At 39.9% G+C, this 26014-nt stretch overlaps 1 protein-coding gene across 1 annotated transcript; it reads left to right on the top strand.

Annotated features, from left to right (window-relative positions):
- Positions 1 to 4203: 4203 nt before the first annotated feature.
- LOC127667303 (glycine N-acyltransferase) lies at positions 4204 to 23099 on the top strand. The gene is made up of 6 exons (XM_052160640.1): positions 4204 to 4220; positions 4315 to 4396; positions 17741 to 17848; positions 19442 to 19568; positions 21688 to 21859; positions 22697 to 23099. Exons 1-6 carry the CDS (start codon positions 4204 to 4206, stop codon positions 23097 to 23099), a joined length of 909 nt encoding a protein of 302 aa, XP_052016600.1.
- Positions 23100 to 26014: the final 2915 nt, after the last annotated feature.

Below are 26014 nucleotides of genomic sequence, written 5' to 3'. Positions count from 1 at the left end.
AGAAAAAGCACTAAGCACTGTGCATGTATTTATCCTTCTCTGCTTCTTAAGTGTGGATACAATGAAATCAATTGCTTCATGTTCCTACTGCTGTGGCTTCTCTACCATGTTCGACTATACCTTGATCAGTGGGCCAAAACAAAGCCATTCTTCTCTCAGCTATTTTTTTTTGGGGGGGGGGAAGGATAATTTATCATAGCAACTGGAGAAGAATCTAAGACAATGAATTACAGAAAACAGAATAGGAAACTTTGTTTAGATCAATGGCCAAGAGGACTGAAACAAGTATAAGAGAAAATTGATGCAGTGTTCCTCCTAAAACCCACAGTGGAAAATTTATCACTATCTGGACCTAATAGTAGTCACCCAGGCTACTTAGCAATAGCAATCGGCACCAGATGTTGAAAAGTCTAGTGTCATACATCCACCAAACTACTTAGATGTCCTCATAGATAAGACAAGTAATCACAGAGACTGTTGGGCATAACCCTGTGGCCATCAGTCATTTAGGGCCATGCCCCAGGCCCCTTGTGTTCTGGCTGGACTCCACCCCCCACAGTCACCTGGTTACAGCCAGGTAGCCTGGCCCACTATAAAAGGGACTGCGTGACCCCTTCTCTCTCTCTCTCTCTCTCTCTCTCTCTCTCTCTCTCTCTCTCTCTCTCTCTCTCTCTCTCTCGCCATTCTCTCTTGTTCTCTCTTGTCTCTCCCCACTCCTCCCTTCCCCCCTCCACCATTCTTTTTCCCTCTTTCCACGTGGTCATGACCAGCTCTCACTCTTCTACTTCTTCTTTCTCTCTTTACTTTTCTATCTTTTTTCTTTCCCCCTACTTTTCTATAATAAAGCTTTAAAATCATGTTTTCTTCTTATCAAAACCCGCCGTGCTGGAGCAATGGAACAGGCCTCAGCAATGGAATCTCTCCAGCTGCCAGACAGGACCAAGGACTCCCCCACCCAGCCGGCTTCCTCCACAGGTACACGCCTGCTCCACAGGCCCACAAGAGACCATGCAAAATACAGCTGTCACCTCAAAGGAAGTAAAAGAGAATTCTTAAGTCAAATAAGTGTCCATGTCCTGAGAATATGGATTCAGGTTACCCCAAATAATACGTTCTGACTTAGAAAATGTCTCATGAAGTTTTACAGTCACCTTACTATAAAAGGTCAGAAGTCAGAGCAATTTCTAAGTATGTAGGTGAAAACATTATGTAGGGTTGGTCATAGCAAAGTCTCAGATTCTATCTGATGACAATTGTGGCTTTTGGTTTAGAAGATGTCAGAGCCTCCTAAGTTAATAGATTCCCAAAGGTTTTCTTGACAGTTAAAACATCAAAAGAGCCTTAGATCAGACACAGGTGAGAAATGTGTGGCTGTAAAGGTTCTGAAGATAGCTAGAGATAATTTTGCCTTTGAATTTACAATATCTCAGTTCTCCACAACCACCGAGTTCTGATTAGTCATCCAATCTTGTGGAATATTTAGTGTAGGTGTGGTGTTTTCTCGGAACTTCTGTTCACAACTAAACAGCTTGTTCTGGACTTTTATGCCATTGATCTATTTGTTTATCCTTATGCCAAGGTACTCTGTCTTGATAACATCAGCATTTTATTAATAGTAAGGCTTACGCTTTCGTGAATTTCATGAGCAGTTGTTTCATTTCATTCCACAAATGGAAATGAAACCTGGGGGTTTCATGAAAGATTAGATCACTTGTAGATAACTAACATTTTATTTTTTATTTAAATGTGTTTGTGCATGTGCCACATGAGTGGATCCCATGGAGGTGAAAGGAAGGTGTCAGGTCCCTTGGAGGCAGAGGTGCAGGCCAATGTGAGCTGATATGAGTGTGTAAACTGAATTTGGGCTCTCTGGAAGAGAAGCTTAAGTGCTGAAACTTCTCTCTTTTCCTTATCTTCACAAATAAGAATCTCAAGATTCCCTCTCTGTGCTCCACTGTGGACACCTTCAATAATCACTTTGAATTTATTGATCTTTCTTTGTCACTGTCTAATCTGCTGCTGATCACATGCTATGTGTTTTTGTGTTAAATGTTCAATTGTTTTCATTTTTTGTGAGTTCTATCTTGGTCCTTTGAAATATTTTTTATTCTAGGTTTTGTTTTTATTTATTGTTTTAGCTAGTGTTTTTTTTTTCTCTTCTGTCTCTCTGTCTCTGTGTCTCCTGTATCTGTCTCTATTTCCTTCTCTGTTTCTCTGTCTGTCTATTTCTATCTGTCTCTGTCTATCTGTCTCTCTCCACACAATCACAGACACACATACACACACACACACACACACACACACACACACACACACACAAATTCCAATCTCTATATACTCCTATACTCCAGTTGTCACTTTCTCTAGTGCCTTCACTTTCCCCTTCTATCACCAGGTGACTGAAACTGTCAACTTCTTTAAAAATTAAACTACCCAAGACATAATCCACATATTAAATGATGTCCAAGAAGAAAGGAGGAGTGCCCCCTGGTTCTGGAAAGACTCAGTGCAGCAGTATATGGGAATACCAGAACAGGGAAGTGGGAAGGAGTAGATGGGGGTACAGGGGAGGGAAGAGAGGGCTTATGGGACTTTTGGGGAGTGGAGAGCCAGAAAAGGGGAAATCATTTGAAATATAAATAAAGAATATACTGAATTAAAAAAAATAAAAAAAATTAAATGGATACAATTGGTTGTGGGGAACAGAGTCCAGGGCCTGATACCTGCTACACAAAGAGCTTGGCAAGTGAACCATATTTCTAGCCTCTGGTTATTTTCCTTTCTCCAAGATCATAATCCTATGTTATTTGTCAACTTGTATGCCAGCCTTCCACAGTCTAGAATTATCTAAGGGAAAACTGCCCAGATCACATTGGCTTGTGGTAAATAAAGTTTACTATTAATTGAAGGAGGGTACATCTCTGTGGGCCACATCATCCCCTGGGCATTGGTCCTGGAATGGATAAGAAAGCATGAGCCTGTTAGCAAGCCAGCACTCAGGATTTTCCATGGTTTCTGCTTCAAGTTCCTTGCTTGAGTTTGTGCCCTGACTTTCCTCAGTTATTGACAGTAATTTGTAAGCTGAAACAAAACTGTTCATTGCTTAAATTTCACTTGGTTGGAGAGTTTTACCATGATGACCAAAATCAGACTAGAACATTATTTAAATAGCCACTATTTCAGATAGAAAAATAAATCTAGATCCTATTGCTCAAGAGCAGAAAATCTTTCCTGTTTTTAAAAACTCACACAGTTGCCTTGTTCTGGTTTGGGGCTTGATAGCTCATACATGGCCGAGTTCAATGCTAATTCTTTCCAGTGTACTTTCTCCTTGCCTTCACAGAGAAGTTAATTTTCACTATTCTAAATACCACTATTTCATCACAGAACATTGTGACATAGACTTCCTTCCTTTTCTAAATAGGCTGCTATGGGACCAACATGATGTTGTGGGTTAATATTGGTTGATTGATTGATTGATTTACTGATTGTAGATGATGCTCACACTCCAACATCCAGTTAAAGTAAAAATAGAACTTGCTTATGGGAATTGGTTCTCTTTTCTTCTACTATGTGGATCCTGGGGATCAAATTTAAATCATTAGCCAGCATATTTCTCAATGAGCCATCTTGCAAGCCTTAACATGATATTTTCTAGTGTATGTCATAGACTCAGCATGAGGCCTGGAGAAAGAAGTATACAAAAAATGACAGAACAATGTTGGGATGAGAATAGCAGCTGGAATGCAACAGTTATAAAGATTTCTTGTTTATATCGAAAACATGTCAAAGGACCCTACATTAAAAGATGCATCAAAATGTCATGCAATATTAACTCACATGAAGAGAAGGAAGAGGAAGGAAAGAACCACTAACAATAAAATAACACAGTTGAGCATTGCTTATATGACCAATGTTCTACTGAATTCACTGCAATTCAGCCCCATAAACACTGTGACCCACCCTTACCCTTTATGAAATCAAGGCACAGAAGCTAGGCAACTTCCCAAGTAACACCATTACTAGAGATGCCAGGAGAGACACTGATGCAGTAGAAACTCAAAAGAACAAAACACACTTGTTCAGTATATGATGAATCCAAGGGTGAAAGGGGGAACTGAGAAGTCAGAGAGAGAGAGAGAGAGAGAGAGAGAGAGAGAGAGAGAGAGAGAGAGAGAGAGTCCTGTGCTCCCTGAAAGCCTCATGTGTCCTTGGGGCTGGTAAGTATGTTACAGAATGAAGAAATTTGGCTATTTGGACAGAACTTTTGTTTGTCATTAATGAATGTTCATTTATTATTTCTTTAGGCTAAAGTGTCCTCATGATTGTACAAGGTGCACAGATGCTACAAATGCTGGAGAAATCCTTGAGGAAGTACCTTCCTGAATCCTTAAAGGTGACTTAGAAATGCTAAGGGCAGTAAAGAGAAAGTGTATATGAAAGAGCTTAACTTTTATGTTTCACTATGTGTGTGTGTGTGTGTGTGTGTGTGTGTGTGCGTGCGCACGCACACGCGTGTGTGTGTGTGGTGTGACTGATGTGTGTGCAGTGTGTATGCATGCATGTGTGGTGTGACAGAAGTGTGTGAGTATGTATGCATGTGTAGTGTGACTAATGTGTCTGCATATGCATGCATGTGCTCTACAACTTATGTATGTGTGTGCATGCATGCACATATGGTGCGATTAATCTGTGTGCGCATACATGCATGTGTGGTATACTTGATGTGTGTGGTGTGTACATGCATGGATAGAATATGTGCATGAGTCCCAAGGTTTATGTCCAGTACCTTCATTAATCATTCCCCACTTTATATATTGAGATAGAATCTCTTGCTGAACCTGGAGCTCAGCAATTCAGCTACTATAGCTAGTCAGCTTGTCCAGGAAATTTCCCTGTCTGTGCGTTCCCTGTCTGTAATTCCCAAGCAATGAAATTACAAATAGGTTGTCAGAAATACTAGGCTTCTATGTGGCTACAGGATTTAGAACTCTGAACTCTATCCCTCACCCTTGGGTGGTGAGTACTTTATCCAATGAGCCACATGAGATTTTATTTCGAGCAAAACTATATCTCAAAAATTTCACATTTAATTTACTCTTTTTGATATATTTTCCACTATATATGAAACACTGGTTAAGAATATGGAGATAGATTCAGGTATGATGGTACATACCTTTTATCTCAGCACTTTGGAATCAAGAAACTGGTGGTTCTCTGTGAGTTCTAGCCCATCATGTCATAGTGAGTTCCAGGACAGCCAGGGATACATAATGAAATCCTAACTCCATAAAATTGAATATGGAGATATAAATAAGCAATTTAGCATATTATGGTAGGCAAGAATTCTTGGGAGACTAGTGCTTTCCTTCAAGCCTGACAGCCTCAGATTGATCTCCTGATCCCACTTGGTGGAAGGAAAGAAGTAACTCCTAAGAGTTATTATCTAACCTCCACACATGTGATATGACAGACACATATCTCACCAACAAAATAAACAAATAAACAAATAAAATGCAATAATAAGAAGGGACAGCTGTTTCCCCATGTCTCACCAGCAGTGAGTTGCAGCTCAGTTGGGTGCACACATGAACTTTACTCTCTGCTCACTGAAGTTTTTCTGTTGCTTCTTCTCAAGAGACCATCTTTAGCAGCCCTTGAGATTTCCAGGAGTTTTCCTCCACAGTCAACTGAGGTCCATATTAATGTTTAACTAGTTCATTTCAGAAGAATGCTTGCCATGTGAAAGGCTAACCCTCTTGAGTATATTTGAAGTCTTAAATGGATCTGTTGCTCTGAACTTAATGTATATCAATCTGTTTTAGGGTTGGCTCCCATTTTAACCCCTCAAACCCATTACAACTTATTAAGGACTCTAGGGTTGACCAAGTCAGATAGATAGCTATAAATCCTTACATTTCTCTATTGGTGAGTTAAGGTTCTTTTTTTTATATATTTATACCATTCAATATTTTTTATATTTCTTCTTTTTATTTAATCTTTTGTTTTACATATCAGACTTTATTCTCCTCCCGGTCCACCCTCCAACTGTTCCACATCCCATACCTCCTTCCTGCCCCCTGTCTCCATGAAGATGCCTCCACCCTCCAACCCCCATCCCACCAAACCTCTTACCTCCCTGATGCTTCCAGTCTCTTGAGGGTTAAGTGCATCTTCTCTGACTGAACTCAGATCTGGCAGTCCTCTGCTGTATATGTGTTGGGGGCCTCATATCAGCTCGTGTATGCTGCCTGTTTGGTAGTCTAGTGTCTGAGAGATCTTGGGGGTCCAGGAAAATTGAAACTGCTGGTCATCTTACAGGGTCACCCTCCTCCTCAGCTTTTTCCAGCTTTCCCCTAATTCAATCACAAGGGTCAGCAGCTTCTGTCCATTGGATGGGTGCAAATATCTGACTTTTGCATATTAGGTTTTTTGAAGGGCAGTCATGCTAGGTCCCCCCCCCCTGTTTTTAGTACTCCACAGCCTCAGTAATAGTATCAGGCCTTGGGGCCTCCCCTTGAGCTGGATCCTATTTTGGGCCTGTCACTGGACCTTCTTTTCCTCAGGCTCTTCTCCATTTTTGTCCTCTCAGTTCTTTCAGACAGGAATAATATGGGTCAGAGTTTTGACTGTGGGGTGGCAACCCCATCCCTCACTTGATGCCCTGTCTTTCTGCTGGAGGTGGGTTCTACAAGTTCCCTTTCCCCACTGTAGGGCCTTTCATGATTTTTTTTAATGAAATGAAGTTCACTCCAGTGATGCTTTAGTATAGCTGTGTGTTTTCTCTGTATGCATATGTGTATACTTGTGTGTATGAGTTCTATATATGTGTGTGTTTGCATGTACATGCTTGTATGAATGTTTATATGTGTGTAAGGTAGTTCAAGTGTATTTTATTGGTATATATATTTCTGTGTGTTTGTGCCCATGTGTGTGTGAACATATGGATGTTTGCTTTTGTGTGCATGCTTATGTGTGCTTTAGAGCAAAAAATATTTCCAGATTTGTGCTAAGACAAATTTTCTATAAAATAAGCTGAATTTCCTATGAAATGCATCCATCTAACCTGAAATGAGTGAATTCAATTCTCTCCTCCTTCTCTAGCAGATTGGCCACTGCCTTTCTTTAAAGAAGAAGAATATTCTTTATTTGTAGATTGCTTTTAAAATTTTTCATTTACTAACAATAGACTAATGAAAAAACCACTCTTGTTATTTACCATACAAATAAATCTGTGTCAAATCAAACTAAATTCAAAACTTCCTGTTTCTGAAAAGCCCAGTGATATCACTCAAGAACCTCTATATACCTTGCCAATCCATAGGAGCTAGGAAATCTCACAGAGAGAAAGTATATTTTTCTTGGAAATAATATCATATGACATTCTATGGACAACTAACTTGAGCTATTTTTTATGTTAAACAACTATTTTCAGAAATTGTGAATGCTAAACACATTTTACATGCTTTGTTACATAGAATTATAAAATATAAATTTCTCCATTACTGATGTTAAAAGTGAGTATAAAACATTTTGAGACAACTCTGGGTGCTTTCGGTAGTTTTGTTGTCAAGGTGGCTTTTTTCAGTTTCTCAAAGTTTATAATGGAATGGTTAATTCTTTAGTCTGTTAATAGTCACATACACTTTCTCTTAATGGAAGTTTGGAATTTTTCACAAAGAAAAGTTGTCCTTTGACAGAGGAATAGATACAGAAACTGTTTTTTTTATTTTTATTTACATTGCAAATGATTTCCCCTTTTCTGGGTCCCCACTCCCCGCAAGTCCCATAAGCCCTCTTCCATCCCCCTATTCTTCCATCTACCCCTTCCCACTTCCCTGTTCTGGAATTCCCCTATACTCTTGCACTGAGTCTTTCCAGAACCAGGGCCCACTCCTCCATTCTTTTTGGACATCATTTAATTTGTGGATTATGTCCTGGGAATTCAAAGTTTCTAGGCTAATATCCACTTATCAGTGAGTGCATACCATGATTGATCTTTTGAGACTGGGTTACCTCACTTAGTATGATGTTCTCCAGCTCAATCCATTTGTCTAAGAATTTCATGAATTCATTGTTTCTAATGGCTGAATAGTACTCCATTGTATAAATATACCACATTTTTTGTATCCATTCCTCTGTTGAAGGACATCTAGGTTCTTTCCAGCTTCTGGCTACTACAAATAGGGCTGCTATGAACATAGTGGAGCATGTGTCCTTATTGCATGCTGAAGAATCCTCTGGATATATGCCCAGTAGTGGTATAACAGGGTCCTCAGGAAGTGACATGCCCAGTTTCCTGAGGAACCGCCAGACTGATTTCCAAAGTGGTTGCACCATCTTGCAATCCCACCAGCAGTGGAGGAGTGTTCCTCTTTCTCCACATCCTCGCCAACACCTGCTGTCTCCTAATTTTTTGACCTTAGCCATTCTGACTGGTGTGAGGTCAAATCTCAGGGTTGTTTTGATTTGCATTTCCCTAATGATTAATGATGTTGAACATTTCTTAAGGTGTTTCTCAGCTCTCCGAAGTTCTTCATGTGAAAATTCTTTGTTTAGCTCCGTACCCCACTTTTTAATGGGGTTATTTGGATCTCTGGGTTCTGCTTTCTTGAGTTTTTTGTATATATTAGATATTAGCCCTCTGTCAGATTTAGGGTTGGTGAAGATTCTTTCCCAGTCTGTTGGTTGACGTTTTGTCCTTTTGACAGTGTCCTTTGCTTTACAGAAACTTTGTAGTTTTATGAGGTCCCATTTGTCAATTCTTGATCTTAGAGCATAAGCTATTGGTGTTCTATTCAGGAACTTTTCCCCTGTGCTCATGTCCTCCAGGGTCTTCCCCATTTTTTTTTCAATTAGTTTCAGTGTGTCAGGTTTTATGTGGAGGTCCTTGATCCATTTGGAGTTGAGCTTGGTACAAGGAGATAAGAATGGATCGATGCGCATTCTTCTGCATGCTGACCTCCAATTGAACCAGCACCATTTGTTGAAAAGACTATCTTTTTTCCACTGGATGCTTTCAGCCTGTTTGTCCAAGACCAAGTGACCATAGGTGTATTGGTTCATTTCTGGGTCTTCAATCCTATTCCATTGATCTGCTTGCCTGATATTGTACCAATACCATACAGTTTTTATCACTATTGCTCTGTAGTAGAGTTTAAAGTCTGGGATATTGAATCCCCCTGAAGTTCTTTTATTGTTGAGAATAGTTTTAGTTATCCTGGGTTTTTTGTTATTCCAGATGAATTTGAGAATTGCTCTTTCTAGCTCTATGAAGAACTGGGTTGGGATTTTTATGGGAATAGCATTGAATCTGTAGATTGCCTTTGGCAAGATGGCCATTTTAACTATATTAATCCTGCCAATCCACAAGCATGGAAGGTTTTTCCATTTTCTGAGATCTTCTTCGATTTCCTTCTTCAGAGATCTGAAGTTCTTGTCATATAGGTCTTTAACTTGTTTGGTTAGAGTCACCCGAAGATACTTTATGTTGTTTGTAGCTATTGTGAAGGGGGTCATTGCCCTAATTTCTTTCTCAGTCTGCTTATCCTTTGAATATATAAAGGCTACTGATTTGCTTGTGTTGATTTTGTTGCCAGCCACTTTGCTGAAGTTGTTTATCAGCTGTAGGAGTTCTCTAGTAGAGTTTTTAGGGTCACTTAAGTATACGATCATATCATCTGCAAATAGTGATAATTTGGCTTCTTCCTTTCCAATTTGAATCCCTTTGACTTCCTTCTGTTGTCTAATTGCTCTAGCTAGGACTTCAAGAACTATATTGAAAAGATATGGAGAGAGGGGGCAGCCTTGTCTAGTCCCTGATTTTAGTGGGATTGCTTCAAGTTTCTCTCCATTTAGTTTGATGTTGGCTACCAGTTTGCTGTATATTGCTTTTACTATGTTTAGATATGGGCCTTGAATTCCTGTCCTTTCCAAGACTTTTAGAATGAAAGGATGCTGAATTTTGTCAAATGCTTTTTCAGCATCTAATGAAATGATCATGTGGTTTTTTTCTTTGAGTTTGTTTATGTAGTGGATAGCATTTATGGATTTCCGTATATCGAACCATCCCTGCATCCCTGGGATGAAGCCTACTTGATCATGGTGGATGATCATTTTGACGTGTTCTTGGATTCTGTGGGCAAGAATTTTATTTAGTATTTTTGCATCGATATTCATAAAGGAAATTGGCCTGAAATTCTCTTTCTTAGTTGAGTCGTTGTGTGGTTTTGCTATCAGCGTAATAGTGGCTTCGAAGATCCAAAAAATCATCAGATCCTACTACAAGAGCCTGTACTCAACACAACTGGAGAATCTGGAGGAAATGGACAATTTCCTTGACAGATACCAAATACCAAAATTAAATCAGGACCAACTAGACCATCTAAACAGTCCCATAATGCCTAAAGAAATAGAAGGAGTCATAGAAAGTCTTCCAACCAAAAAAAGCACAGGACCAGATGGTTTCAGTGCAGAATTCTACCAGACCTTCAAAGAAGAGTTAACACCAATACTCTTCAAACTATTCCACAAAATAGAAACAGAAGGAACACTACCCAATTCCTTCTACGAAGCCACAATTACGCTGATACCAAAGCCACACAAAGATCCAACAAAGAAAGAGAACTTCAGACCAATTTCCCTTATGAACATCGATGCAAAAATACTCAATAAAATTCTTGCCAACCGAATCCAAGAACACATCAAAACGATCATCCACCATGATCAAGTAGGCTTTATCCCGGGAATGCAGGGTTGGTTCAATATACGGAAATCCATCAATACAATCCACTACATAAACAAACTCAAAGAACAAAACCACATGGTCATTTCATTGGATGCTGAAAAAGCATTTGACAAAATTCAGCATCCTTTCATGCTTAAAGTCTTGGAGAGAACAGGAATTCAAGGCCCATACCTAAACATAGTAAAAGCAATATACAGCAAACCGGTAGCCAGCATCAAACTAAATGGACAGAAACTTGAAGCAATCCCACTGAAATCAGGGACCAGACAAGGCTGCCCCCTTTCTCCTTATCTTTTCAATATTGTACTTGAGGTACTAGCTTGGGCAATTTGACAACATAAGGAGGTCAAAGGGATCCAAATTGGAAAGGAAGAAGTCAAACTATCATTATTTGCAGACGACATGATAGTCTACCTAAGTGACCCAAAAAACTCCACTAGAGAGCTCCTACAGCTGATAAAAAACTTCAGCAAAGTGGCAGGTTATAAAATCAACTCAAGCAAATCAGTGGCCTTCCTATACTCAAAGGATAAGCAGGCTGAGAAAGAAATTAGGGAAATGACCCCCTTCACAATAGCCACAAACAGTATAAAATATCTTGGGGTGACTCTTACCAAACATGTGAAAGATCTGTATGACAAGAACTTCAAGACTCTGAAGAAGGAAATGGAAGAAGACCTCAAAAAATGGGAAAACCTCCCATGCTCATGGGTCGGTAGAATCAATATAGTTAAAATGGCCATTTTGCCAAAAGCAATATACAGATTCAATGCAATACCCATCAAAATCCCAACTCAATTCTTCACAGAGTTAGAAAGAGCAATTATCAAATTCATCTGGAACAACAAAAAACCCAGGATAGCTAAAACTATTCTCAGCAACAAAAGAAAATCTGGGGGAATCAGTATCCCTGACCGCAAGCAATACTACAGAGCAATAGTGTTAAAAACTGCATGGTATTGGTACAGTGACAGGCAGGAGGATCAATGGAACAGGATTGAAGATCCAGAAATGAACCCACACACCTATGGCCACTTGATCCTCGACAAAGAGGCTGAAAACATCCAATGGAAAAAAGATAGCCTTTTCAACAAATGGTGCTGGTTCAACTGGAGTTCAGCATGCAGAAGAATGCGAATTGATCCATTCTTGTCTCCTTGTACTAAGCTCAAATCCAAATGGATCAAGGACCTCCACATAAAGCCAGACACTCTGAAGCTAATAGAAAAGAAACTGGGGAAGACCCTTGAGGACATCGGTACAGGGAGAAAGTTTCTGAACAGAACACCAATAGCGTATGCTCTAAGAGCAAGAATTGACAAATGGGACCTCATAAAATTACAAAGTTTCTGTAAGGCAAAGGACACCATCAAGAGGACAAATCGGCAACCAACAAATTGGGAAAAGATCTTCACCAATCCTACATAAGATAGAGGGCTAATATCCAATATATTTAAAGAACTCAAGAAGTTAGACTCCAGAAAACCGAACAACCCTATTAAAAATGGGGTACAGAGTTAAACAAAGAATTCTCACCTGAAGAACTTCGGATGGCGGAGAAGCATCTTAAAAAATGCTCAACTTCATTAGTCATTAGGGAAATGCAAATCAAAACAACCCTAAGATTTCATCTTACACCAGTCAGAATGGCCAAGATTAAAAATTCAGGAGACAGCAGGTGTTGGAAAGGGTGTGGAGAAAGAGGAACACTCCTCCACTGCTAGTGGGGTTGCAAATTGGAACAACCACTCTGGAAATCAGTCTCGCGGTTCCTCTGAAAACTGGGCACCTCACTTCCAGAAGATCCTGCTATACCACTCCTGGGCATATACCCAGAGGACTCCCCACCATGTAATAAGGATACATGCTCTACTATGTTCATAGCAGCCCTATTTATAATTGCCAGATGCTGGAAAGAACCCAGGTATCCCTCAACAGAAGAGTGGATGCAAAAAATGTGGTATATCTACACAATGGAGTACTATTCAGCCATTAGAAACAATGAATTCATGAAATTCTTAGGCAAATGGATGGAGCTAGAGAACATCATACTAAGTGAGGTAACCCAGACTGAAAAGGTGAATCATGGTATGCACTCACTAATAAGTGGTTATTAACCTAAAAAACTGGAATACCCAAAACATAATCCACACATCAAATGAGGTACAAGAAGAAAGGAGGAGTGGCCCCTGGTTCTGGAAAGACTCAGTGAAACAGTATTTGGCAAAACCAGAACGGGGAATTGGGACGGGGTGGGTGAGAGGACAGGGGAAGAGAAGGGGGCTTACAGGACTTTCGGGGAGTGGGGGGGCTAGAAAAGGGGAAATCATTTGAAATGTAAATAAATTATATCGAATAAAAAAGAAAAGAAAAGAAAAAGGTATTCCCATGGGTCGGGGGAATAGTGGCTTCGAAGAAGGAGTTGGGTAGTGTTCCTTCTGTTTCTATTTGGGGGAAGAGTTTGAAGAGTATTGGTGTTAAGTCTTCTTTGAAGGTCTGATAGAATTCTGCACTGAAAGCATTTGGTCCTGTGCTTTTTTTGGTTGGAAGCCTATCTATGACCCCTTCTATTTCTTTAGGGGTTATGGGTCTGTTTAGATGGTCTATTTGATCCTGGTTTAATTTTGGTAATTGGTATCTGTCTAAGAAAATGTCCATTTCCTCCAGATTCTCCAGTTGTGTTGAGTACAGGTTTTTGTAGTAGGATCTGATGATTTTTGAATTTCCTCGGTTTCTGTTGTGATATCTCCATTTTCATTCCTAATTTTGTTAATTTGGATACTTTCTCTGTGCCCTTTGGTTAGTCTGGCTAAGGGTTTATCTATCTTGTTGATTTTTTCAAAGAACCAGCTTTTGGTCTTGTTGATTCTCTGTATGGTTCTCTTGGTTTCTACTTGATTGATTTCAGCCCTGAGTTTGATGATTTCCTGTCTTCTCCTCCTCCTGCGTGAATTAGCTTCTTCTTGTTCCAGGATTTTCAGTTGTTCCTTTAATCTTCTAGTGTAAGCTCTCTCGAATTTCTTTTTGAAGGCACTCAAAGCTATGAGTTTTCCTCTTAGCACTGCTTTCAATGTGTCCCATAGATTTGTGTATGTTGTGCCTTCATTTTCATTAAATTCTAAGAAATCTTTGATTTCTTTCTTTATTTCTTCCTTGACCAAGGTATCATTGAGTAGAGTATTATTCAGTTTCTATGTGTATGTGGGCTTTCTGTTGTTTTTACTGTTACTAAAGACCACTTTTACTCCATAGTGATCTGATAGGAGGCATGGGATTATTTCAATCTTCTTATATTTGTTGAGGTCTGTCTTGTGACCAACTATATGATCTATTTTGGAGAAGGTACCATGAGGTGCTGAGAAAAAGGTATATTCTTTTGCTTTGGGATAAAAAGTTCTATATATATCTGTTAACTCCAATTGGTTCAAAGCTTCAATTAGTTTCATTGTCTCCCTGTTTAGTTTCTGTTTTCCTGATCAGTCCATTGGTGAAAGTGGAGTGTTGACGTTACCCACAATTATTGTGTTAGGTGCAATGTGTACTTTGAGCTTTAGTAAAGTTTCTTTTATGAATGAGGGCGCCCTTGTATTTGGAGCATAGATGTTCAGGATTGAGAGTTCTTGTTGGATTTTTCCTTTGACCAGCAAGTAGTGACCTTCCATGTCTCTTTTGATGACTTTAGGTTGAAAGTCAATTTTATCTGAAATTAGAATGGCAACTCCAGCTTGTTTCCGGGGACCATTTGCTTGTAGAATTGTCTTCCAGCCTTTTACTCTAAGGTAGTTTTTGTCTTTGACATTGAGGTGTGTTTCCTGTAAGCAGCAAAATGTAGGGTCCTGTTTACGTAACCAGTCTGTTAGTCTATGTCTTTTTATTGGGGAATTGAGTCCATTGATGTTAAGAGATATCAATGAGTAGTGGCTATTGCTTCCTAACATTTTTTATTTTAATTTTATATGTGTGGTTATCCTCTTTGGGTTTGATGAAAGAAGCTTAATATCCTGCTCTTGCCAGGGTATAGTTTCCCTCATTGTACTGGTGCTTTCCCCCTATTAACCTTTGTAGGGCTGGGTTTGTAGAAAGATAGTGTGTAAATTTGGTTTTGTCGTGGAATATCTTGGTTTCTCCATCTATAGTAATTGAGAGTTTCGCTGGGTATAGTAGTCTTGGCTGGCATTTGTGTTCTTTTAGAGTCTGTATGAGCTCCACCCAGGATCTTCTAGCTTTCATGGTCTCTGGTGAGAAATCTGGTGTAATTCTGATAGGTCTTCCTTTATATGTTACTTGCCCTTTTTCTCTTACTGCCCTAAGTATTCTTTCTTTGTTTATTACATTTGGGGTTTTGATTATTATGTGACGGGAGGTATTTCTGTTCTGGTCCAGTCTGTTTGGAGTTCTGTAGGCTTCTTGTATATTCATGGGCATCTCTCTCTTTAGGTTAGGGAAGTTTTCTTCCATAATTTTGTTGAAGATATTTGCTGGCCCTTTCTTTAAGTTGTAAATCTTCACTCTCATCAATACCTATGATCCTTAGATTTGGCTTTCTCATTGTGTCCTGGATTTCCTGGATATTTTGGGTTACAAGCTTTTTGCATTTTCTTTAACTGTTGAGTCCATGGTTTCTATGGTATCTTCGGCATCTCAGATTCTTTCTTCTATCTCTTGTATTCTGTTGTTGATATTTGCATCTATGGTCCCTGATTTCTTCCCAAGGTTTTCTATCTCCAAAGTTGTCTCCCTTTGTGCTTTCTTAGTTGTTTCTACTTCTGTTTTTAGATTCTGAAAATTTTTGCTCAGTTCTGTTATTTGCTTGTTTGTGTTTTCCTCTAATTCTTTAAGCGATTTTTGTGTTTCCTCTTTCATGACTTCTGTTGATCAAGGTTCTCCTGTATTTCTTTAAGTGATTTTTGCGTTTCCTCCTTTGCTTTTGTATTCTCCTGAATTTCTTTCAATGATTTTTGTGTTTCCCTTGTAAGGGCTTCTAATTTTTGATCCATTTTCTCCTGAATTTCTTTAAGTATGTCCTTCATGTGTTCCTGTACTAGCATCATGACCAGTGATTTTAAATCCAAATCTTGTTTTTCTGGTGTGTTGGGGTATCCAGGACTTGCTAATGTTGGAGAATTGGGTTCAGATGCTGCCATAATGCCTTAGTTTCTGTTAGTAACGTTCCTACGTTTACCTTTGGCCATCTGGTTCTCCCAGGAATTTGATGGTCTTATTGTCACTGGCTGGAGCTTCAACCTACTGTGGATCTTTAACTTTATTTCTGCAACACTGGATGACTGGGTTTCTTCTGGCACAGATTATTGATATGCTGGCTTCCTCTTTTGTGCCTTTGGAGCCCTTCTCAATCTTGCCTCAAGCAACACTATACTTAGGTTGTCAAGGTCAACCAGGTGTTCTCTGTCTGCTCTATTATGAAGGGAAGAAGTTGCGGTGGGGTCACTCCCTCTGTTGATTCTCACATAGGACGCAGGTCCTACGATGGACTGGTTTGCAGATGAACCACCTATGTGCTCAGTTCCTGAGTGCAGGCAGACCCCTGGTGGTTTGCACCACCAGAAATCTAAGACTCAGGGTGCCACAGTACCTACCGATCCCTCTGTGTCCCTGCAGACAGCAAATATGGCTGCGGGGCTTCTCTCCTTCCACAACTTCCAGAGCCCGGCGGGCTGGCAGACAAAAGCCGCCCAGGTGCTCAGTTCCTGAGTGCAGGCAGACCCCTGGCGGTTTGCACCACCAGAAATCTAGCACCACCAGAAATCTAAGACTCGAGGTGTTACAGTACCTAGTGATCCCTTTGTGTGCCTGCAGACAACAAATATGGCCGCGGGGCTTCTCTCCTTACACAGCTTCCCCAACTGTTGTTTATATATACACAATGGAGTACTATTCAGCTATTAAAAACAATGAATTCGTGAAATTCTTAGGCAAATGGATGGAATGAGAAAGTGTCATCCTGAGTGAGGTATCCCAGTCACAAAAGAACTCACATGGTATGCGCTCACTGATAAGTGGATGTTAGCCCAAAAGCTCAAAATAAACAAGTTACAATTCACCCTGCACAGGAAGCTCAAGAAGGAGCTTAAGTGAGGGTGCTTTGGTTCTTCTGAGAAAGGGAACAAAATACTCACAGGATCAATAAAGGAGACAAAGTGTGGACAGAGACTGAAGAAAAGGTCACCCAGAGACTGCCCTACCTGGGGATTCATCCTATAAACACTCACCAAACCCCAACACTACTATGGGTGACAAGAAGTGTATACCAAAAGGAGCATGCCATAGTTGTCTCTGGAGGGGCGTTGTCAGACCTTTACAGATACAGAGGCAGATGCTAGCAGCCAACCATTGGTCTGGGTGTGGAGTCTCTAATTGAGGAGCTGAAGGATGGTCCATAGGAGCTGAAGAGGTTTACAGCCCTATGGGAAGAACAATGATTTCAGCCTCCCAGATGCCCCAGGACTCCCAGGGACTAAACCATCAACCAAGGGGTACACATGATTCCATCCAAAAATGTGGCAGAGGAATGCCTTGTTGGGAATCAGTGGGAGGAGTGGTCCTTGGTCAGGTGAAGACTCAATAGATGCCCCAACAAAGGGAAATCGAGGTGGGGGGAGGTGGGAGTGGGTCGGGTAAAGGGGAATATACATGGAGGCAGGGGGTGGGAGGAGGGGCTAGGGGTCTTTGGGGAGGAGGGAAATTCAGAAAGGTTCTACCATTGTCAATGTGATGGAGATGATATTCAAAAAATAAAAAAAGTTGTTCTTAAAAATTGTTTATTTGTCTGAATAGTTTACTACCTATGTTATGATTCATATTTGAAGACAAAATTTTCATCAATTGAAGCTGAGAAACTGTGTGTGAGGTTGTTTGGCCTGGATTCTTCCTCAGTTCTTGTCATTACCAACTGTCATAATTTCATAGGAAAAACTTTGTCCTGCTTACAAAAGATGATTTTCCATTCCTCTCAACAGTCTCACCTCCTTGCAGGTATATGGGACTATCTATCACATGATCCATGGAAACCCTTTCAACCTAAAAGCCCTAGTCGACAAGTGGCCTGATTTTAACACAGTGGTTGTCCGCCCTCAAGAACAGGTAAAGCGATGGGTGTGGAACAAATACCCATCATAAAACACTTTTATAGTCATTCATGTAGAATCTAACAAAGCTTATCCTTTGCTGTATTTAAGAATATACATGTATGTAAATATACATGTGTACATATAATAAAAATTAATGGAAAGAAGAGGTAATGAATTTGAAAAAAAAGAAGTGTGTGAGAGGATTTGGAAGGAGGAAAGGGAAGGGAGTAATGTAATTATAATTGGAAAAACAGAGTTGATTCTATAGAAGCCAAGAGTATAATGGCAGTTTCTAGAGACTGACGTGCTACTAAAAATTGGGATAATACTAGTGAAAAGTTACAAAATTATACCTAATGAGAAAGAATAAGTTAAAGAGAACTATGGTACAGTATATTGTACAGCATTTTGACTGGTTACATTTTATTCTGAAAATGGTAGAAAGATGTAAAATATTTATACCAAAAGTTCTACCACTGTATGTTTTAATTAGGTAGGCTTATACATGTCACAACGTATATACACACATAGCTATGTGTTCCACAATAGCATTTCAATTTATGGTGGACCAAATGTATGGCAATAGCCCAAATTAAAATACATTGACTAGGATGGGGGGTAACAGTTTCCTGGGTAAAGTGTTTGCTACAAAAGCATAAGGACCAGAGTTTGAGCCTCAGAACCCACTCATAAACCCAGGCATGCGGATGGATGCTTGTAACCCTGGTGTGGATATTTGGGCTCACTAACCAGCTGTATAACTTGCTAAGCACTTTCTAGGCCAATGATAGACCCCAGGGGAAAAAAACAGGGATGGCACCTAAAGAAGGACACCCAAGGCTTTCATTTGTCTTCCACATGTAACTGCACAAGCATACAACATATATACAACACACATACAATCTCTCTCTTTCCCTCCCTCCCTCCCTCCCTCTCCCCTTCAGTCCCTCCCTTTCTCCCTCCCTCCCTCTATCTCTCCCTCTCTCCCTCCTAATAGCATTGTAACCATTTTGGTTTGTGTAATCATAATCTATGATGCTCACCATATAAAAGCATCTGATATATCCCTTCTCAGAACACTTTGCTACTTCAAATGTTAGTTTATACTTCAATCTTGCAACAAAAACTACAGTCTCAATGTCTGTGCTCTTGATTAAAATGCTAATGTAATACATTTATAGCAGATAATATCATTTTGGAGTATTCTAAATTTGCATCTTTGATCTTGTTCTCACAATTTAAATGATTCATAAATAATAAGATTATACTAATAAAAGAAGCGATCTTTTATTACTAAAAGTCATTACAATACAGAGCAGCAGAGATGGCACAGTGCTTAGGAGCACTGGTTTTTTTCTGAGAATCTGATTTCATTCTCAGAATACACATGGTGGTTCACAACAGTTCCAGGAAATGCAATGCCCTCTTCTAGCGTCCCTGACAACAAGCATGTATGAAGTCCATAGATACTCATGCAAGCAAAGCACCAGTACACATAAAATAATAAAATAAAATAAACTTTAAAAATTTAAAGTATAATGGAACTATCATTATAATCATAAATGATAAGCAATGTGTGTTATCTCTCCTTTCTCTGTGATAACAGGAAATGGCGGATGACCTTGATTACTACACCAATACTTACCAAATCTACTCCAAAGATCCCCAGAACTGTCAGGAATTCCTGGACTCCTCAGATGTCATTAACTGGAAACAGCATTTGCAGATTCAAAGTATAAGCAATGGGAGATGGGATCTTTCCCTTCTGTGTCTTGTCTCACAATGTTTCCGTACTTCCCCCACCAAGTTCCATATCTTCAGACAGATGTGTATTATCGTCTTCCTTTGTAAAAAGGAAGCTACTAGACAGGGTTCTTCAGAGGAACAGAACTTATAGAATGCATATATATTTATATATAACAAAAGAAGACTTATTAGCTTGGTTTACATAAAATGGACTTTGTAGTTCAATAATGGATTTCTATACTTGGAGAGGCAGAGAACTCAGTAGCTACCCAATCCACAAGGCTGCATACTTTGACAACTGCAATTCAGTGATAATAGATTGAAAGTTTTCTGGAGAGTCACAGGTACTGTGCTCACTTTGGAAGGCTGAAGAGGCAAAGTCTTGTGTCAGCAGAGGACAATAGCAACAGTGGTAGACAGTAGACAACAGGGAGACATTGCTTTTTCCTGAGTCCTCTCTTCATCTGGCTACCCATAAAGGGGTGAACCATTTTGAGAACTAGTCTTCCTCTCTTGCTTAATACTCTTCTAGAGGTATCTCTTTTAGATGGTTCTAAATTGTGTCAAGTTGACAACTGAGGCACACCATCACAAAAATTTCTAGTCCCAGAAATGTGTGACATATTTTATAGATGCATCCGGAATCCTTAGGAAAAGTGGGTGCAGCAGCACAGATTTACCTCTGGAATCCCATGTCCCTAGTGAGATTGACAGTTCTTGATGTCACAGGGCACTTCTCAAATCACCAATGGCAACAGTACTGGTGATAAGCATGCTCTTAGTGTCAGACTTCCTAAGTTGGTATCTTTCTGTTCCTCTCTATCTGAACCTTATGCCTTGCCCTCTCTGAGACTGTGCCATTGTATATAAATATCAGTATAGTAACAATTCCAAAACACAAGAACAGGAAGAGCTTAATGTAATTCTGGATGTCCTGGTTGCCCTAATTGACAACTTGATATAAGCCAAAGTCACATGGGAAGAGTTGCTTCAATTGGGTAATTGCAAAGATCAGATTTGCTTTGTGAACATATCTGTAGAGAATTATTTTAATTGTTAATTAATGGAGGAGTGCCCTAGTCACTATGGGTAGCACCATCCTTAGACAAGTGATCCTGGAGAGTCTAAGGAACTAGTCGAATGTGAGCATATGAATGAGTCAGAGAATAAACCAGCAAGCAGTTCTGTGGTTTCTGCCTTGAGTTCTTGCCATGACTTCCTGCAGTGATGGATTGTAACCTGGAAATATAAGCCAACAAACCCTTTGACCTGAATTTAGTTTCATTATGGTATAAAAGCATCAGTATGAAACTAGAACAGGAGGTCAGTTAATGTTTGCTGTAATAGATAATACATACTAAGGTGACGCAGCAATTCACTTTGGACTTTATGGACAGTTACTTGATGTTCTCTAACATATTTGTTCATGTATCATATGCTGATTGGATGACTATTTGTTGCTTCACCATAGATTCATTCACATGGCTAGATGTTGGTTCTGGCTGTCAGTGCCAGCTCTTTGTTGTGATGATAACACAATGTGTCTCTAGCAAGCTGGCCTAGGTTAGTTTAAATAAAGCTGGTTTTAAGGTAACAGGATCAAAAAGAGAAAGGCCCAAGTTCTAACACTATTAAGCCTCTCCTTGCATAAGTCTATTATTCCCATTTGTCATATGAGATATAGAAGGAGTGTTTGTCAGGAAACAGATACCAGGAATTATGGTTAAATTCTGAATAATCTGTCACATTGCAGACATAACTCAAAGACGATAGTTACCTTATTTTAAAACTCAATCTCTTTGATTTTTCAAAAATACACAATTATGTAGCTAAAAAAATAACCTTCATTCCAGCCTTTGTCTGCTCACAATATAACTATGAATTAGCTCATTCCCTTTGATGTTTTCATTTTTATAAGACAAGGAGTGTTATGTCAGCCATGACTATATATGATCATTCTCACTGCAGCAGCAAGAATATGGTCACAATCAAGATGTTATCTTATCTTAAATCTTACAATTCTACCGCATTAGAGAGCCTGCTGAATGTTCCAGCCATTACGTCTCCGTATCTGTTCACTATGTATTTCCTTATAACCTCATCTAGGTTCCCAGTCCCATCTGAATAAGACAATACAAAATCTTGCAAGTATCCAATCTTTTCAAGTCAAACACTCAGAAAACATTCTCTATGTGACATCAGAGACAATCAAGAGACTATTCCCTTCCCTGCTGGATACAAAGAATTTATCTCCAGGAAGTGGCAAGCCCAAGGCCATGTGAGTTTGACAAGACCTGTTGTATACTCCTCACATTTTTCTCCTACAGCCTCACAGCCTGGCCCTAATTTTACTTTAGTCTTTGCTGCCACACTCTTGTAGGTGACCCCCATTCCACTGTCAAGTAAGCAACTCTAATTAAATTCAGTTGCCCACGCTACACACACACACACACACACACACACACACACACACACACACACACACACGAAATGAAAGGAGAGAAACCTTTTGTAAAGAAGCCCAATAGAGTGGGGGAAGAGTAGAATGAAAGTAATTAAGAGTGTGTAAAAACCAGTATCACACACACACACACACACACACACATACACACGGAATTATTAAATAATAAACTTTTTACAATTTGCAATAATAATAGTGCCAGCAATACAGTTTATCAGGCATGGGCTTTGGTGGACAAGGTTGACCACCTGAGTTACTGAGTTCAGTCCCTCGGACCAACATGGTGAAAGGAGAGAACCATTTCCCTTTCTCTGCTCTGATCCCCAGCATGTGCATGTCCATACCCTCATACTCAAAATCATTAAAGAAGGAAATGAAAAATTATCAGAATAATTTGTAAAAGTATAAGTATACACATTCCTCTCTGTTTACATCATCATAAAAGCAAAATCCTCTGTTCACTGCTCTGCCCATCATTATTCCCGCTCATTTCCTCCAACTACATTGGCCTTTCTGTCCCTCTATGTAAGCCCATCTATATTCCAGACTTTGCATTTGTTGCTTCCAATGCTCTGTCCCTCAAGATAATTGGGATAGGAAGACATATACCCTTCTACTCACAGCTTCTTCTTTTTCTTCTTGGGCCCTCTATAGCAATCAAGACATGTTTAAACTTTCATCCTTGGATGCTACCCATGCTGCCTTGGTGAATAAATTCTGGCTTTTTGGTGGCAACGAGAAGAGTCAGAGATTCATTGAACGCTGTATAAAGTACTTCCCAAGTTCCTGTGTCCTGGGGCCTGAGGGAACTCCTGCATCGTGGACTCTAATGGACCAGACTGGAGAGATGCGAATGGGAGGCACCTTGCCGGAGTACAGGGCCCAAGGTCTTGTCTCCTTTGTTGTCTATTCACAAGACCAGATTATGAAGAAGCGTGGCTTTCCTGTTTATTCTCACACTGCCAAAAGTAATACTGCTATGCAAAAAATGAGTTACTCACTGCAGCATCTCCCCATGCCCTGCGCCTGGAACCAATGGGAGTGTGTGCCTATGTGAAGCTGGACTCAAAACACTCAAGATGGTGTTGGGTGGGCATGGGGATGTTATTGGATGGTGGATAAAGAGTAGAGGTGACTGAAAAGATAGAATAAATGGCTACCAGCTGCAAATGAGGGCTGCTGTCTGTGCTCTGGGGAAGCAATGTGAATGGCCAACAGATCGGCCATAGTTCCCTTTTGTCAGATTGCTTCTAGACTCCCCTGAAGTTCCTGAGTTTGAAGCAGGCCTATGTCCTTCTGTAGTGAACACATGTAATTTAGTCCCTTCACATTTCTAGGATCTATGTGATACTCCTTTATCAACTGCACAAGGCTCCAAATGGCTCCTCACAGAAGCCATAGTGCAAAACTTGGAGACTTCTGCTATTCTTGCTAGTGATAGCCAAAGAATGTTTTCTGGCTGCTGTGCCTATTCTTCTCTGTCTATTGCCTTTCCCTCAGTGATCAGCAAGTAGAATCTCCTTATCAGGTCTTTGGAAAGTAGCTGCTCCTCTGCTGGGTGCTTCATACATTACATATGGATCATATAGTTTATTAAATTAAACACAATATACATAAAACAGCAAAGGAGGGCGGTGGTGGTGCATGCCTTTAATCCCAGCACTTGGGAGGCAGAGGCAGGTGGATTTCTGAGTTTGAGGCCAGCCTACTCTACAAAGTGAGTTCCAGGACAGCCAGGGCTACACAGAGAAACCCTGTCTCTAAAAAAACCAAAGAACCAAAAAACCAAAGAACCAAAGAACCAAAAAAAAAAAAAAAAAAAAAAAAGAAACCAAACCAAACCAAACCAAAATAACAAAAAACAAACAAACAAACAAACAAAATAAAAAACCAGCAAAGGAAGGCACTAAGGAACAGCCAGCCTAATTTTGTTTTGTTTTTTTTTTTCAGTGCCTTTTTCGCCCTGAGAAAATGATGCGATGTGGCTTTCAAAGGCTTGGCTTTCCAACTTTTTGCCACCCTAAAGGAGTAAATAGGGTCTGCAGTTGATTTCACAAGCATAAGCTAAATGGCTGATGCTAAGGAGAGCAAAGGATGAGTTATAGAGTACAATATGGGTGCATCAAGGTAGGAGTTGAGGGCAGAGACTCCAAGCGTGAATATTTATTGCCCTGTCTCTTCTTGCCACATTACTTCTGATGCTTGATGTCTATTAAACACAGAGAGTTGTGTCATGAGAGGGTGTGTTGTTGGTTGACATCTTAGTTATGGTTTTATTGCTGTGAAGAGACACCATGAACTCTTATAAAGAAAAAGATTTGAGGCTGGCTTACAGTTTCAGAGGTTCAGTCCATTATCATCATGGTGAGAAGGGCTTTTTGGTCCAAAACAGAAGTCACATTTACCAGATTCATCTCCAATGAACTGACAGAGCATGCCAAATTTCATCTTTATTGTTGCACCAATAATTCCCTAAATTTAAAGGGGGATATTAAAGCTAATTATCCTGATTTGCACACTATTTATATCTTAATTTTGTATCCTCATATGTGCCATACACCCAGAGCTGTCTTATACATAACAGTGCCACAGTTAACACACTGACTGGCATTGTGATGAACCCACAACACAGGCTATAATATCAGTTACCCATTATCAAAAACTCTTATAGAAAGGTCTGGAGGCAGGTATCAGACTACCTTTGTTTTTCTGGATGGATAATAACATAAGGTCATGGATAACATATTTAAGCAAGGGACTTATATAATGAGCTAGTTTCGCCAAGGAAGAAAAAGACTCTGTGTACACACTGGTGTGCATGCAGCTGTTCTCAGAACCCTTGATTCATGCCAAAAGCCATACATTTTCCTCAGGGTTGGCTTTACTGTTTGTGTGCTGCTGAAATACAGCCTTTATCCACTGTTAATTCTAGTCATTCATTTTTAAAGTAATTGCTTTACTGTGCAACCCCATGCACCAAGCTTTGGAAATGGAGGCAATAATTAAGTGAAATAAAAAAAAAATCAACCCAAATTTATTAACATTGTTTAAGTTGAATACCACCCTGATGAGGTCAAAAGTTTGGCTCTGTCTGTAAATCTGCATAATTCTAAATTAATTTTTCCAATTTCCTTGTTAACAAATTACTTAATGAAAAATGGACACAGTGACTAATCAATTTAATGGGGTTTTAGAGGATTAAATGACTAACCACACATCATTCACTTAGCACATAACATAGAAGTACAAACTATGAGACTTAAAGCTCTTATTAGGGCTTGGGTATATGGCTCTGTAAGTAAGAGGCTTTGGAAGCAAGAGGACCTAGAATCAAATCCTCAGCAAGTAAGCAAAAGCTGGGCATGTCTATGTATACCTGTAACCATGGCATTGGAGGAAGAATGAGGAGAAAGAAACTCACTGTCAGCCATCCCTAGCCAAATCAGTTACATTCAGGTTTATTGAGAGACCATGTCTCAAGAAATTAAGTGGAAAGCAATGGAGTATGGGTGTGCACACACACTCACAGACACTCACATACATGAATGCGTACACACACTCCACACATGCATGTACACACACATAGTCATACACACTCATGTACATACACACATACTAAAACACACACACACACACACACACACACACACACACTCACACACACACACCATGACCACGGCAACTCTTATAAGGACAACATTTTAATGGGACTGGCTACTGGCTTACAGGTTTAGAGTTCAGTCCATTATCATCAAGGCGGGAACATGGCAGCATCTAGGCAGGCATGATGCAGGAGAAGCTGAGAATTCTGCATCTTCATCTGAAGGCTGCTAGCAGAATACTGGCTTTCAGGCAGCCAGAGGGAAGGTTTTAAAGCCCACCTCCACAGTGACACACCTACTCCAACAAGGCCACACCTTCTAATAGTGCCACTCCCTGGGCCAAGAATATGCAAACCATGACAAACATGAT

The sequence above is a fragment of the Apodemus sylvaticus genome, chromosome 1 (assembly GCF_947179515.1).
Source record: "Apodemus sylvaticus chromosome 1, mApoSyl1.1, whole genome shotgun sequence".
NCBI lineage: Eukaryota > Metazoa > Chordata > Mammalia > Rodentia > Muridae > Apodemus > Apodemus sylvaticus.
Note: the sequence above shows the minus strand (reverse complement) of the source record. Positions and strands in the feature narration are given on the sequence as shown.

Coding starts and splice junctions, on each gene's coding strand:
- LOC127667303 (XM_052160640.1), top strand. Junction 17,849..19,441: donor TTGTCCGCCCTCAAGAACAG/GTAAAGCGATGG, acceptor CTGTGATAACAG/GAAATGGCGGATGACCTTGA. Junction 19,569..21,687: donor ACAGCATTTGCAGATTCAAA/GTATAAGCAATG, acceptor AACCTCATCTAG/GTTCCCAGTCCCATCTGAAT.